A 13,667-nucleotide genomic window follows, 5' to 3' on the forward strand; every position below is an offset into this window, starting at 1 on the left:
GTGTGGGCTGAAGAGGTGAATGGCCTGTCCTTGCAGCCAGCCCTGGGGACACGTGTGTGGTGTGAGCGGCTGGATGTCCCACAAAGCACAGCGTTGCAGCCAGCGGAGAGGCTTTGGACGAGCTCCCATATGAGAATCCTCTTGGACCTGTGGCTGGGCCTAAAATCCCCTGGGATACAAATGACTGGAGGTGGGGGCTTTAATTTTGGTATCGCCAGGTGGTTCCTGGACAAGGTAACTGCTGCAAACTTCTGGACCAGGTGCTCACTGATCCCGAGGGACAGCACTGACAGGAGTGTGAGTGCTGAGTCACAAACAGGGCTAAAAACTGATTATCTGCCTTCTGATCTTCAGTTTCACAAATGAGATTGTGGAATTAAGAGGCTCTTAATGTGGGATAAAGGTTTTCTTTTGCCTGCTTATCGAAGGGGTTTACCTTCCTATGGAAAAACAAAGCCCCACACCTTGGGATGGAGAAAACATGAGCTCCTTACTGCTTTTTGTCCCTGCCTTGCGCTCCCCGGGCCTCCCGGGGTGATGCTGCTGGGGCCCCTGCACACAGGCTGGGAGAGCAGGAGGGTTCGGGCACCCGCCAGCGGGGAGTCTCACTGAGGCTGGGGGTGGGAGGGAGGCTCCGAGCCAGCGAGCTGAGGCCTGGGGTGGGGGAATAGCAGGCAGGGAAGAGGTGAAACCCTTTTTAAACTTTTTTTACATATTTTTGCCCCCCCTTGCTATTTGCTGCCTGCAATTGCAAGCTGACAGGGATCTCTTGGCTGGCAGTGCCTGCGTGTGAGCGACCTGAAGATGCTTGGCCAGCACGGCGAGGCCAAGCGAGCCACCTGCGAGTGGTGGCAGTGAGCCATCAGGCAGTTCCTCTGGCAGGTGGCTGGCTCTGCAGGTGTCAGGGCAGAGGGAGCTGGGTACCGAGCTGACAATCAATAATTCAAGGAGGCGGTCACATGCCCTTGCTGGCTGTTGCAGGATTCCTCTCTTCACAGAGTCCAGTTACTTCCAGAGATCAAGTTCCAGCCTCTTGGCTGGTGAATTATTAAACTCCAGCAGTGCTCCGTTCCCTTTGTACCACGTCTGTGTCTTCCTGCTGTCCTACCTTGACAGTGCCAGGCTCTTTCCATCCATTCAGCTCTGCAGAAGCAGAGTTCTCTGGGCCAGTATAGCACTGTGTGCTCTCCTTTGCTCCTTGCTTCTCTGTGGGAGAAGGAAAAGACTCCGGAGATGGACCTGTCCTACAGATCCACCATTGCTATCTATAAGGTGAGTGCTGGCACCAAAGGCTGCTCCTGTCTGCCTGGGGGAGACGTATGGGTAGGACGAGAAGAGCTGTTTTCTGCCAAAGATTCCTTGGAAGGATGGACAGCCAGGGACTGGATCTGTCCCTGGGCTGAACTGCAGCATCTCCTGTGGGCTCTGAGCTGTGTTTGAGAGCAGACAGCAGGAGGGAAGGGTGGTGTGGGTCTTAAGGCAGATTTGGGAAAGAATCAGGTAATCAGGGTGGTTTGGACATGGAGCATGAAGGGTGAGGTGTCCTGGTTGCCTTTAGGAAGGAGAAGTTCAGTTGTCTGTTTTCTCCCTTGCTGGAAAGAGTCGTCTGATCTCACAAATGCTTCGCTATGCACATTGGTGCTGCACCAAGGTGGTGAGGGCTGGGAGAAGGGGGAATGGCTTATTCCAGCCTCTGGTCTGCTATCATGTAGACAGGAACACCTTTGATAAATGCAGCAGGTAAGAGTGAGGCTGGTCCGAAGCAGACAAACCCTTCTCTTTACCAAGCTGCTGACTCTGGCAGCGCATCAAATCCTGGCCAGGGAAAAAGTCATGTTTGTGCCTAGGTAATAAACGGTGGTCCTCACCCCAACAAGCTCAGAGATGAGGGAAATGCTGCTCAGATCCCCTTGTAGTTACTGTCCTGTCTGCAGCGTGTATAGGGCCTTGGGTAAAGCCATCTTCAGGCAGCTACTTGGCCCTCCAGCGAGCTACCTTGCCCTGTGGCATTGCTCCTCCCTTGGCTGGCTGGAGGGGACTCAGGGCAGCTGAAGGTCTCAGCTACCTCCAAAGCAGGGAGCTGACTGTGCACGGCTGTACATCACCACAGCCATCCAGCATCGTGGCTGGGAGAGCTCTCTGGGTCCCAGCTGCACCCATCCAAACTGCAGCGGGAGGGCATTGACCTGCTGAGGTCTGTGGGGCGTGGAGGAGACTGGCATTAACGTGCTTCTGCCTGGCCACAGAGTATCCTGGAGCAGTTCAACCCAGCCCTGGAGAACCTGGTGTACCTGGGAAACAACTACGTGCGTGCCTTCCATGGTGAGTGGAATCCTGCATGGCCCAGGCTCCAGATTGTGCTGCTCTGTCCACCCTGGGTGTCCACTGTGCATCAGGAGATGCTGCTGTCACTCAGGGCAAGGCTCCTGGTCCCCCTATGGCATGTCCTTAGCTGCTCTCATTCACTTTTCTCCTGCTCCAGGACCCACTGCTGTTGTTAGGCACAGATGGGGAGAAATAAGGGTGCCCTTGCCTATAGGCGAGCTACCAGGGGTGGCTGTCCTGTGTGCTGCTTTCTGGGGCTGGTGATGGTGGGAAGGCAGGCCAGATCCTCACCTCCCCTCTCGTCTCCTCACAGCATTATCCAAAGCAGCTGAAGTGTATTTTAAGGCCATCGAGAAGATTGGGGAACAAGCACTGCAGAGCTCCACCTCACATGTGCTGGGTAAGGCTCTCCCACTCACCATCCTCTGTCCTCTGATGAGCCAGTTACATTTTTTTGGCCTTTCCCCTTAGCTGGTCCCTTTCCAGTTATTGGAGGGAAAGAAGACAGATCCTCTAAATGGTGTCTCACATCGCCAGGCCCTGTGCAGGCAGTGAGAGTCAAATTTATTGTGTGTCCTTGAATATCTTCCAAGGCCCCAGCATACTCCCCTTTATCTCTCTGAGATCAATGACTGAGCCCAGCTCCTGGGATGGGCCTCTGGCAGTGAACTTCTCATGGAAGCCAGTCCTTGCTGAGGCATTCTGCCCTGAGAGTTGAAGTTTTCATCTTGGAGTAACCCTTTGGCTCCTCCTTGCAGGTGTAAGGGAAAAGCTGGAGAGCATGGTCTAACAGCCGCTGGTAGAGTGTTGTCCTCCTGAGCCTGCAGCCACCTGAAATGGCAGCTTGGAGTTGGGAGGCTTACACTCAAGAATCCAAATAACTCTGAAGCCTAATGATGGCTGTTGAAAATATGTTTAGGGAACTGCTCTGATACTTTACATTTTAGTAAAAAGCTTCCAGCAGACGTGGTCCCGTCTGCAGACTTCTACCATCATCTGCACCACCCAACTCATTCTTCTACTCCCTGTCATCAAGTCTCTTCCCTTCACCATTTCATACTACCAATACCGGTGAAGTGGGACCGCACACAGTGTCAGCAGCGGGTGCTGTAGCTACTTTCCTGTAGCACAGCCAGAACCATGCAATGTAGCTGTGATGCCACTGGGGGTGGAAATGGGGCTCATAGGGGCTGTGGCAGAGTGGAAACCCAGCACGCAGAGCCCATGGCAGAGCCTGGTGCTGGTCTGGCAGCTCTGCAGTTCCTGAGGGGTGGCAGTGGAGCTGAGCCCTGGGGAGGAAGGCTATCAGCCTTCCCCAGGGTGCAGAGCAGCATGTTGCAGTATCTGTTGGACTTTCACACCAATATATCACCAGCCTGTCGCTCTGCCTCCTTGTGTGCACAAGGAAATGGCCGCGGGATTTTTCCACCCTCTCCTATCTGTTTCCTTAAAGGTGAAATTCTGCTGCAGATGTCCAACACGCAGAGACTCCTGAGCTCTGATTTGGAAGTTGTGGTGAGTGGTTTTCCTGGGGCCTGGTGCAGGTGTGGGAAAAAACGACTTCTTTAACCGCAGCATGTCGGTATTTGCCTGATTTTCCCAATCTCCCACCCTCCAACATGCCTGCTGGCAGGTGCCAGCCTCCCTGCTGTCCCTGCTGCATGTGACAGAGGCGTGTTACCGAGCTGGCGTGACCACAGCCTGGACATTGTGCAACGTTTGGTGCTGTTGGTGCACTGTCACCACCCCTCTGCAAACACAGTGGCAGGTGTGCAGTAGACTGAGCCATGCCTGGCTCTGAAGATGTGAGGAGGCTCTTCTCTTGTTCCCTGGGTGGCAGTGGTGGGACAGAAATGGAGGGGAAGCCAGCCCTACCAGATGCTGCTGTTTGTGCCCAGACTTGGGGGTTAATGGTGGGGTGGGTGCTGAGTGCCCACCCTCAGGCTCCAGGGCTGCTCCATGGGAGCCCCAGTGTGACCATTTGTGGCTTCTGTGTGGGGCCCAGGTGGCAAAAGAGTCACTAGCTCTGCGGATTTTGTGAGCCACTCCTCACTGCAGTGCATGTAACACCCCAAATGGTGAAGGGATGAGGGTGATGGCTCTTTCACCTCTTCCAGGCTCAGACCTTCCATGTGGACCTGCTGCAGCACATGGAGAAGAACACCAAACTGGACGTGCAGTTCATCAGTGTGAGTGATGAATTCCGTTCTTCTCCTCAACCCTCCCTATTTCCCTCCCCGCTCCACCCAAGGGCTTTTGCTTGAGCACTTGAGACGTTTCCTTGACTTCCCTCAGCAGGAATTAGGAGGACTTATCTTCTTCTCCCATCATGGACCAAACCCCGCTTAGCTTGGCTGTCAATGGAGCATTAAAGAGGGCAGGTGACTGTTCTCTTCTGTGCAGTGGGACTTGCTGAATGCTTCAACAGGGCTGAGAGACTTGGCATCCCAAAAGCAGAGTTCTCAACTTCCCCAGCCCACAGCCTCCGCACAGGTGTGGGTCCTGTGCCGTTGTGGCCCAGCTGGCCACGCCGGTGGCTAGTGTCGTGGAGGGAGACAGAAGCCTGGGAACTTGCTCCCAGTGCAGGGGAGCTGTGCACCAGTTCTTGCTCCTGAGATCCTGAGGCTCATGAGCACTCTGGGGCCCTTCCAAATGAAGATAAAAGTAAAGAACGACTTTTTATAAGAGGTCCAGGCCCTCCTGATTGCAGGGGGACTCAGATTCTAAACCACCCATCAGAGCTGCATCACAGTGTGGCTGGGCCTCTGGTTCCTCACCCAGCCTGGTTTGTCCCTGGCAGGAGAGCCAGAAGCAGTACGAGCTGGAGTACCAGCGTAGAGCCACCAACCTGGACAAGTGCATGGCAGAGCTGTGGAGAATGGAGAGGGCCCGTGATAAAAATGTCCGGGAGATGAAGGTGAGCAGTGATTGCAGGAAGGGGAGTTGGAAAATTAACTGGATGATTTTTCTGGGAGCCAGGACTGGTTTCTGAACAACCCCATCCTTCCTTAAAAGCCAAGGGGTGGACCCCAGCATTCAAAAGGCAGCAGGCTCATCTGGAAAGGAGGAAACTCCTTTTCTACAGGGTGCTGCTGATCTGTGGTGCACACTCCTGCCAAACCCTTTCCTCATTTATCAAAACCCCATGTATAAGGACTCAATCCCTGGCACTCTGCTCTGTCTCCTCCATGCTGCTCCAGCACTGTGAATGGACTGGGAGGCTGGTAGACACGACGACCTATTTTGACCCTTTCCTTGCTGTGTGTGAGCCCACTCTGCTGGATTTATGCTGATCCCTTCCTTCCGCTTTCCCCTGTGGCCCAGGAGAATGTGATGCGACTGCGCTCGGAGATGCAGGCGTTCGTCTCTGAGAGCCAGAGGGAGGCTGAGCTGGAGGAGAAACGCCGCTACCGCTTCCTGGCTGAAAAGCACCAGATGCTCTACAACACCCTCCTCCAGTTTTACAGCAGGGTACAGCCCTAGTGTGCTGGGGAGCTGAGCTGGGGGAGCAGGCAGCATGACAGGAGGGAACCAGGACTGAGCCACCCCTTGGGGGAAGGCAACATTTGCACAGGGACTGGGCAGGAGACTCTATTTCTTGCCGTGGGGTCCAGGCTGACTCTGCAGGGCTGGGAGAGCATGACTGGTGCTAAGGATGGTGCTGACATGGGGTTAGTTGGGTATGTGAGCGATGGGTGAGGGAAGGGTGATGTAGGTGTTTATAGCAGGGGCTTTGGGACCACAGGGTCTCTGCTGGAGGGTGCCGTCCTAGAAATTCACTCCTGTGGGGCTCTGTTTGGCCATTCCCACAAACCTAATTGTGGGAGGACCTGGTCCCTAATCTGATGCACATGGCAGCCTCAGCTCCTTGTGTAGCTGTTTTGCCTTGTCCATCACAGCCTCGTCTTCTCTCTCATCGCAGGCTCGAGGCATGATCCAGACCAAGGCACCGCAGTGGAAGGAGCAGCTGGAGGCCAGCCGCAACCCCTCCAACAGCCACTCGCATGGTCTTCTTTCAGCCTCCCACAGCCAGGGGTATCCATCAGGCCGGCTCACTCCCACCCACCTTGAGATGGTGAGGAACCCATGGATGGCCTCTACCTTGTTTGGTGAAGCACTGGCACAGGTTGCCCAGAGCAGTGGTAGATGCCCCATCCCTGGAGACATTCAAGGCCAGGCTGGATGGGGCTCTGAGCTACCTGATCTAGTTGAAGATGTCCCTGCTTATTGAAGGGGATTGGACTAGATGACATTTAAACGTCCCTTCCAACCCAAACTATTCTATGATTCTATGGTGGCAAGGCTGCAGCTGCCCCTTTCAGGCTGCACAGCAAGGCCAGCCCGTGGCCAACCATGGTACTTGCTGCCTTTTCCAGCTTCTGTGGCCTTTACTGGCCAAGATGGAAGCATGTGTTTGGTCTGCAATGGGGAACGTGCTGGGTTTGACTTTCTGAGGGGGACTGGGTATCTCTCAGAGCATCTCCTGCTTAAGGCAGCCCCTGTGGATATACATTAAGCCTCCTTTCCTTCCAACAGCCCCAGCGACCCCTTGGGGACTTTGCTTCTCCCATGACTGGGAGTAGATCCAGTGTCTTCTCTCCAGAACCTCCAGAAATGAGACTGTCTCCTGAACCAGAGTCTCCCAGGCGACCACTGCGGAGGACACCATCAGCAAGTATGATCCATGCCTGGGAGCAATCATGGGGGGAAGCACAGGGGTTGGGCCCCTCTGGGAACAGGGTTGGGTTTGGGAAGGGACCACCACGCTATCAGACCACCAGTCTTCAGCCACATTCCTGAGCGTGGTGAGAGGACAGTGCATATGGGAACTTGGGAGGACAAGGCTGAATGAAGCAGAGGGTGAGCTCAGCCTTCAGAGCAGGGTCCATCCAGGACAAGGCCAGGCTTCCTGGATGGCTCTGTGAGGTGGGGAACCCACAGATGTGCAAGTTTCAAGGCTCCTTGAACCATGAGGGCTGGATCTTACTGGAGTTCCCATTTTAAAAAAAGGGAAAAGCACCTTCCCTCATGCTACCAGATTAAACATAGCCTGTGCTACAGAACCTACCCACTTGCCTCATATCTCACCTGCTTTTCCTTTTAAAAAAAATTCAGCTTAAAGCCTTTTAAAAACATTTAAAAGGGCAGGGGGAGGGAAAAATGACCCAAATACTCAGTTGCTTTGGCAGGGCTGGGAAGAGTGCCATCAGCCAGGGCATCGGTTAGGCCATGCAGTGCCTATGCTCTAGACATTTGGCCAAAGAGGACACAGTGCAAAGCAAGTGTCTTCAGTTTGACTTGATTTTCTCCTGCAAGGTGAACCTTCTGCTGTGCTTTCCACATGCTATGCCATGCTCACTCCCTGCACAGAAAGGCCATGTGCTCTTCCTCTAGCATAATTACTTGACCAGGGAAGCACTGCTCCCTTCAAGGCAGCGTGGGTCTTGCAGGAGGGTGCCAGACTCCAGCCAGACCACTCCGATGCGTCCCTGCAGGTTTGCTCCCTACCGGCCGTACCTCCCGTTCGGGTTCCTTTGGTGAGACTGGCAGCGGCGGCAGCGACGGCAGGAGGAGGAGCGGCACGGTGAGGGTACACGCTATCGTGCCGCACACAACGGGTGTCAACCGGACCCTGCTGCGGTTTGACCCTGGGGATGTCATCACGGTGCTGATGCCGGAGGCGCAGAACGGGTGGCTGTACGGCAAGCTGGAGGGCTCATCCACGTACGTGACTTCGCTGCTGTCAATTGGCCTTATGCAGACTTGTCGGGTCTGGAGCTGAGAGGCTTAAGCCCAAAATCATCTCCCCCTTCCCCTCCTGGGGTGGCTTGGGCACTTTGTCTCACCCACTATCTGGCTGGGACATCACTATGTCCTCAGTTACGGGCCATGCCTGACACGGGGGCTCTCCAAGCCGAGGAGATGTGGTGGGGCAGGGTTAGCATGGATGATCTGCCTGAGAGGGCTCCAGGGGCTTTGGCTGGGAGAGCCAGGGACACAGTGACCCCCTCCCAGCTTGCGTGACTGAGTGACTCCTGTCATGGGACCCAGCTCAGGGCCGTGAACCACTGGAGTTACCTGAGAGGTCTGGCGTTTCTCAGCTCACACCACAACAGCTGCCTCAGCCTCCAGCACAGACAGGGCATGGAAACTGCTGCGCCTGGCGCTTACTGAATTACTCTGCGTGGCACTGCCAGCCAGCATCTGTGTGCAAAACCTGCCCCTGTTACACATGGAATCCCTGCACCCTGTGCTGCAGGGACACTCACACTCAGATGTGAGATGAGCAGGAGCAGTGGCTGTCTTTGGGGGGCCTTCTGGGGTGGAGCTGCTTTGCCCTGAGGAGAAGGCATTTCCACAGCTTCCTTGTGCGCTGGCCTTGTCTTCCTTGTGAGCATCTCCTTCTGGATTGCATCAGCATTGCTCCTGGTAGTAGGCACTTTGCATGGCCAAGATGAGCAAGTCCTGCTCCAAGCTCAAGGACTGTCTCACAATAATCCCATATCCCACCGGAGGGTGAAAGATGTCCAAGATGAACCCTGTCACATATGTTAGCGGCAGCAGCAGCTTCGTTGATGTGTGAGATGGGCATAGAAGATCAGCAGTTCTGGGAAGCTGGATCTGAAGAACCACAAACCATGGATGCCTGGACCTCATTCATCTTTGTTCTTTTGCCCTAGATGCGGCTGGTTCCCTGAAGCTTATGTCAAGCCTCTGGATGATGCAGGGGAGATGGAGGGGCCAGCCACCAGGTAACAGGAGAGCAACCAGCCAGACAGGAGCTGGAGTGGCTCCTGGTAGGTCACTAACACCAGTGGGGTATCTGTTTGGGGTGTGCCCCATGGAGTCCCACGCTGGAGCATCTGCTGAGAGCCTTGCTGTGCCCTGGGATCTCACAGGCTTACCCTAGGTGGCTCCCTTAACACATGCAACATCTTCTCAAAGGTGCTTGTGGCTGGACCAGTCCAAGCCACGTGCGTTTTGTCCAGAGACGTCCCACAGATATGTGTTGTGGCCAGCACCTGTGCTGCTCCCTGTTCCTTGTTCTTTGACTCTGAACCCACTGTCTTCTCCTCTTGCTCAGGCCCTTCCCACTGCGAAGCAGTCACAGTATGGATGACATCCTGGACCGTCCCAGCACTTCTTCCTCTAGCAATTACTGGCCTGCTGCTGCCCAGCCCAGCTTGCCGAACCCACCTCCCTTGTCGGTGGGTGCCAGCAGTCACCAGAGTGGGGTGGCCACCCCAGTCAGTTCTGGCTCCAAGGTGAGTGCAGGAGGTGTGTGTGTGTGGAGTGTGTGTGGAGTGGGCCATGTCTGACTCGCATCCTCTAAGGCATTCATTTTCCACATTGGCCTGTTGAAAAAGAAAAACACCTTCCAGATATTGGAGTGTGACCTCCTCATTTCCTCAGCTAAGGAGTCTTGTTAGCACTGGCCTTTCTCACTCAGTCTGTTTGCATGCCACCATGTCCCGGTGGCCCCTGCCAGTCAGCCTTGTGTGTGCAGATCCTTGGTGCCTGGCTTTGCTCCCTCAAGGGGCCACTTTCCTGCCCCTGCCCTTCTCATTTCTCTTTCTTTTTGCTCACCAGGGACCCTTCAGTTCAGTCCTTTTCTGCATGACCTCCCAGCCTGATTTCTGGTGGCTCCAGCGCAGCACCTCTTTCTGCTAATAGTAGGACCATGGAGTGATCAGGCTGGGCTGGGAGTGGGTGACCAGCTAACAGAGATGCCATCCTTCTTCTCACTTCAGAGAATGGAGAGGAGTTTCATAGGGCTCCTTTTCTAAATTCAAGCAAGGGTTGGGTTAAAGCCACAGCTGGGGTAGGGGAAAAGCACAGGCTGAGGGCACAGCCATTTTGGAGAGCCTTAGAACAACTTGTGTCTAACCCGTGGCTTATGGATGGCATACTGAGAAGCAAACCCACCACTTACCACTGCTTCCAGCTGTGGGGAATTGATTGGCGAGGACAAAGTTAGAGTTGAGGGCAGTTAAAGGTGAGGACTTGTGAGCGTGAACAGCGTTGCTGCCTGTGGGCTGTTACTTGCTCAGTCTTGTAGGAGGCTGGGAAACCATCTCTGGTCACTGGTTCCAGACCAATGCGAGGTTGGAAGCAACTGGATGGCTCAAAGGACTGAAAAATACAACACTTAATTACTCTTCTCTCTTCATGTCCTGCTCTGTGGTTTCAGGGAGCCTCTGGCTGCACAACACAGAGGAGAACAGGCTCTGCAGCCTATCCCCACCTCTGGGTCACTGGTTTCCATCCAGGCCTAGGGCTAGCGTGTAGGGCTAGACCTAGGATTGAGCAATGAAGTATATGGAGCATTTGGAGTACCATGGCAGAGCAATTGAGCCACACTAGAAGTTTGGAAAGACTCAGTCTTGCTCTAAACTTATGCCAAAAACATTCTGCAGTTGAGCCAGGAGCAAATGGGTGTGTGTTTGACTTTCCAGCTGGAACACAGATAGCCACATGTGGCTTTCTTGTCTGCCACTAGCTACAGAAACTGGCATACGTTAGCAGGCCAGTTGTCACTGACCCTTCACTATCCACTGGCCAGAATAAGGGCCACGGGGCCTAGGTCTATCTTTCTCCATCAGGCTGCTCCACATTTAAGCAGTACGTGGTGTAGGGTAGGTAGCTACAGCTCTTGAGTTCTCTGTGGATGCAGGGAGCATGTGAGGGCACTGACGATAAACTCTTTGTGGGGATATGTGGGCAACACGAGGGGGGCATCTCTGGCTGTGCTGGCAGGGTGAAACATAGTTCAGACTGTCACTGTTTGCAGTGCTCTTCAGACGTGACACTTCGGGGATCTGAGGCATCTCCTTTCTTCCCCAAGACGAAGGGAGGTGTCCTAGGGGAATAGGGAACCTGTGACATAAGGAAATCCCCCCACCACAAAAATCAGGGTGTTATCTGTAGCAGTGACTTTGTGGGCTTTTGCAAAGCTTGAAAGAATAAGGAGTCAGAGCCTTTTAAATAGGACTTGGGCTCCTAAGTCACTTAGGTGTTTCATGAAACCTTCCTTTGTGTGTGCGGTGTATTCTGCCCCGCTTCTGTCTCTCCGTTCCCCACCCCAGATCACTCACTGCTGCCTTTCTTTTCACTGCAGAAATCAGGAGTATTTGACCAGCCCCCTGAACTCTTCCCACGGTGAGTGAGGCATGGAGCTCTGCTCTGAAATCAACAGAGGGGCATTATTACAATGCTATTATTATTTAATCTTTTGGATTATCAAATGTGGGAGGAACAGGTAAGTGTCTGGAGGAATGCAATGCACAACCCACCTTCCAGGACAGGAGGCAGAGGTGGGCCAATCTGGTGTCTGCTGACTGGGAATGTTCTCTCCTGTCTCTGGTAATACAAGGTCAGACCTGAGCACCCTGAGCATATGGCCAGACCTGTGTGCACCTTCCAATCCATTCTGGAAGAGCCACAAGTGCAGCTCAGCTTGAGTGTGGAGCACCATGACTTGTGCAGCTCTGTCTGCTTGGAGAGGGCTGAGGCGTAAGGGACGTGGCTTTTAGCTTTGATGAGTCAGGTCTGTGGAGATGAGACTTGCCAGAAACCCCTGCTTTCCTTCCCCCTGCAGCTGGGTTGGTGTTTCCATGTTTCTGGCACAATGCTGTATCCTCTTTCTGCTCCCTGACTCCTTGCTTGTGGGGTCAGGGGCCACAAGTGTAGAGTGCCACTGCAAGGGACAGCCCTATGCTAGTGTCCCCTCTTCATCCTATGGAAGAGGGCAAGAAAGCCCCTAAGGAGAGCCCAAGGGGAACCACGTGGGAACCTGCAGCAGGGTGTGTTAAGGAGGGAGAACACATACTTAGCAGCCAGCTCTACCATATTACATTGGCATGGAGGTGGCTGCCCAGAAGGACTAAATAGCCTTTGATTGGTTGGTGGAACCCCTGCATGGTTTTCGCAGATTTCCTGATGGTTGCCTGTTTCCTTTCCCCTCCCAGAGGTACCAACCCTTTTGCCACAGTCAAGCTACGTCCCACGGTCACCAATGACCGCTCAGCACCCATCATCCGATGAAGTGGAAATGTGGATGGCAGAGAATTTCAGCAGGGAAGGGGGAGGCAACCCAGTGCTACTGCTCATGGAATAACCTCTCTTTTCTCCCTCCTTACCTCTTGGACATCGGAACCTGTCTCACCTGGCCATCTGGCACACTTTAGCCCGCAGCAGATCTCTGCTGCTCTTTTTAGATTGTCCCTCGTCCCCCCTCCCAGAGTGATGTTACTATGGGACAAGTCTGGTGTTACTGGTGGCCTGCGAGAGGGGATGCTGCTTGTCTTGGGGAGCAGAGGGATGGGTAGGGTATGATCATCTGTGGCATGGAGCAGTGTAATGAAGGCAAAGCTTTGTTAGCCCTGCTGTGGGCAGAGAAGAACACGGGCCAAACAGTCCCTTTGCTACCAGAAAAATGAACCCCAAAGGGAGGAGGCGACAAGAAGGCTTTCCGTGACATGGTCTGGCTGACAGGGTCTGCAGGGTGCAGCTCTCTGTTCTTGGCCCCTTGGGCAACCATTTCCATTTGTAGCAGCATCTGCCCCTTCTCACCCCCCGTGTGGCTCCTTCCCTTGCTGGGCAGCCCTGGGACATGGCAGGGGCAGGTGACAGTGCCCTGTGCTGCTGCCCAGCTCCTTTGGCGATTGTCCTGTGGAAAACGTTTGGGTTTTTATAAATAAAATGGAGAAGACTGCTTCTGTAGTGGCTCTGTCAGGTGGAGAAAGATGTGGGGTCCCCACCAGCACTGGGGCCATGATAACTGCCCATGGTCGGGGCGTTGAACGCCACAGTCCTGCGGCTCTGGATGGAGCATCTGCCAGCCCAGGGGGCCAGGGTGGGCAGCAGGAGGGCTGTGTGACCCCTGCTGGCCACCCCGTGGCGCCGGCTGTTCTGCCGCTGGAGGGCAGCAAGCCCCCACTTCCCGGCTGCCACGTGTGGGCAGGTTTGGCCCGGCAGGACAAGGCCGGGCAGCCATCTTCTCCTTGCCCTCCGACCTCCGACGGGCAGTGTGCGCCAGGGGCACCCCGGGGCTGTTGCCCCGGGACCTGTGGGGAGCCTCACCAGCCTGGCCCTGCTGCCAGGGAAGCACCTACATGTGATGGGGGAGCCCTCATGGGAGATGCGGTGAGGGAGGGAGCGTGAGCAATGGCCAGGGCTTTAGCCGATTAGCCTTATTAATAGAAATTAAACCCCGGCTGTGAGTGTTGCAAAGCCCCTGCAGCCTGCCCCCCTGCTGCCAGGAGGCTGAGGGGCTTTGAGGGTTTACAGCCTGGGCCATTCCCTCCCCAAAGCCCCACCTGGACTGAGCCTGGACCCCCGTC

The 13,667-nt window shown here is 54.7% G+C and overlaps 1 protein-coding gene across 1 annotated transcript; it reads left to right on the forward strand.

Annotated features, from left to right (window-relative positions):
- Nucleotides 1–1,047: 1,047 nt before the first annotated feature.
- On the forward strand, nt 1,048–13,039 carry BAIAP2L2 (BAR/IMD domain containing adaptor protein 2 like 2). The gene is made up of 14 exons (XM_005514690.3): nt 1,048–1,272; nt 2,247–2,322; nt 2,639–2,725; nt 3,779–3,840; nt 4,443–4,514; nt 5,126–5,242; nt 5,650–5,796; nt 6,248–6,400; nt 6,862–7,000; nt 7,821–8,049; nt 9,006–9,077; nt 9,410–9,590; nt 11,444–11,484; nt 12,294–13,039. Exons 1-14 carry the CDS (start codon nt 1,234–1,236, stop codon nt 12,367–12,369), a joined length of 1,491 nt encoding a protein of 496 aa, XP_005514747.2. The 5' UTR covers nt 1,048–1,233; the 3' UTR covers nt 12,370–13,039.
- Nucleotides 13,040–13,667: the final 628 nt, after the last annotated feature.

The sequence above is a fragment of the Columba livia genome, chromosome 1 (genome assembly GCF_036013475.1).
Source record: "Columba livia isolate bColLiv1 breed racing homer chromosome 1, bColLiv1.pat.W.v2, whole genome shotgun sequence".
In the NCBI taxonomy this organism is placed as follows: domain Eukaryota; kingdom Metazoa; phylum Chordata; class Aves; order Columbiformes; family Columbidae; genus Columba; species Columba livia.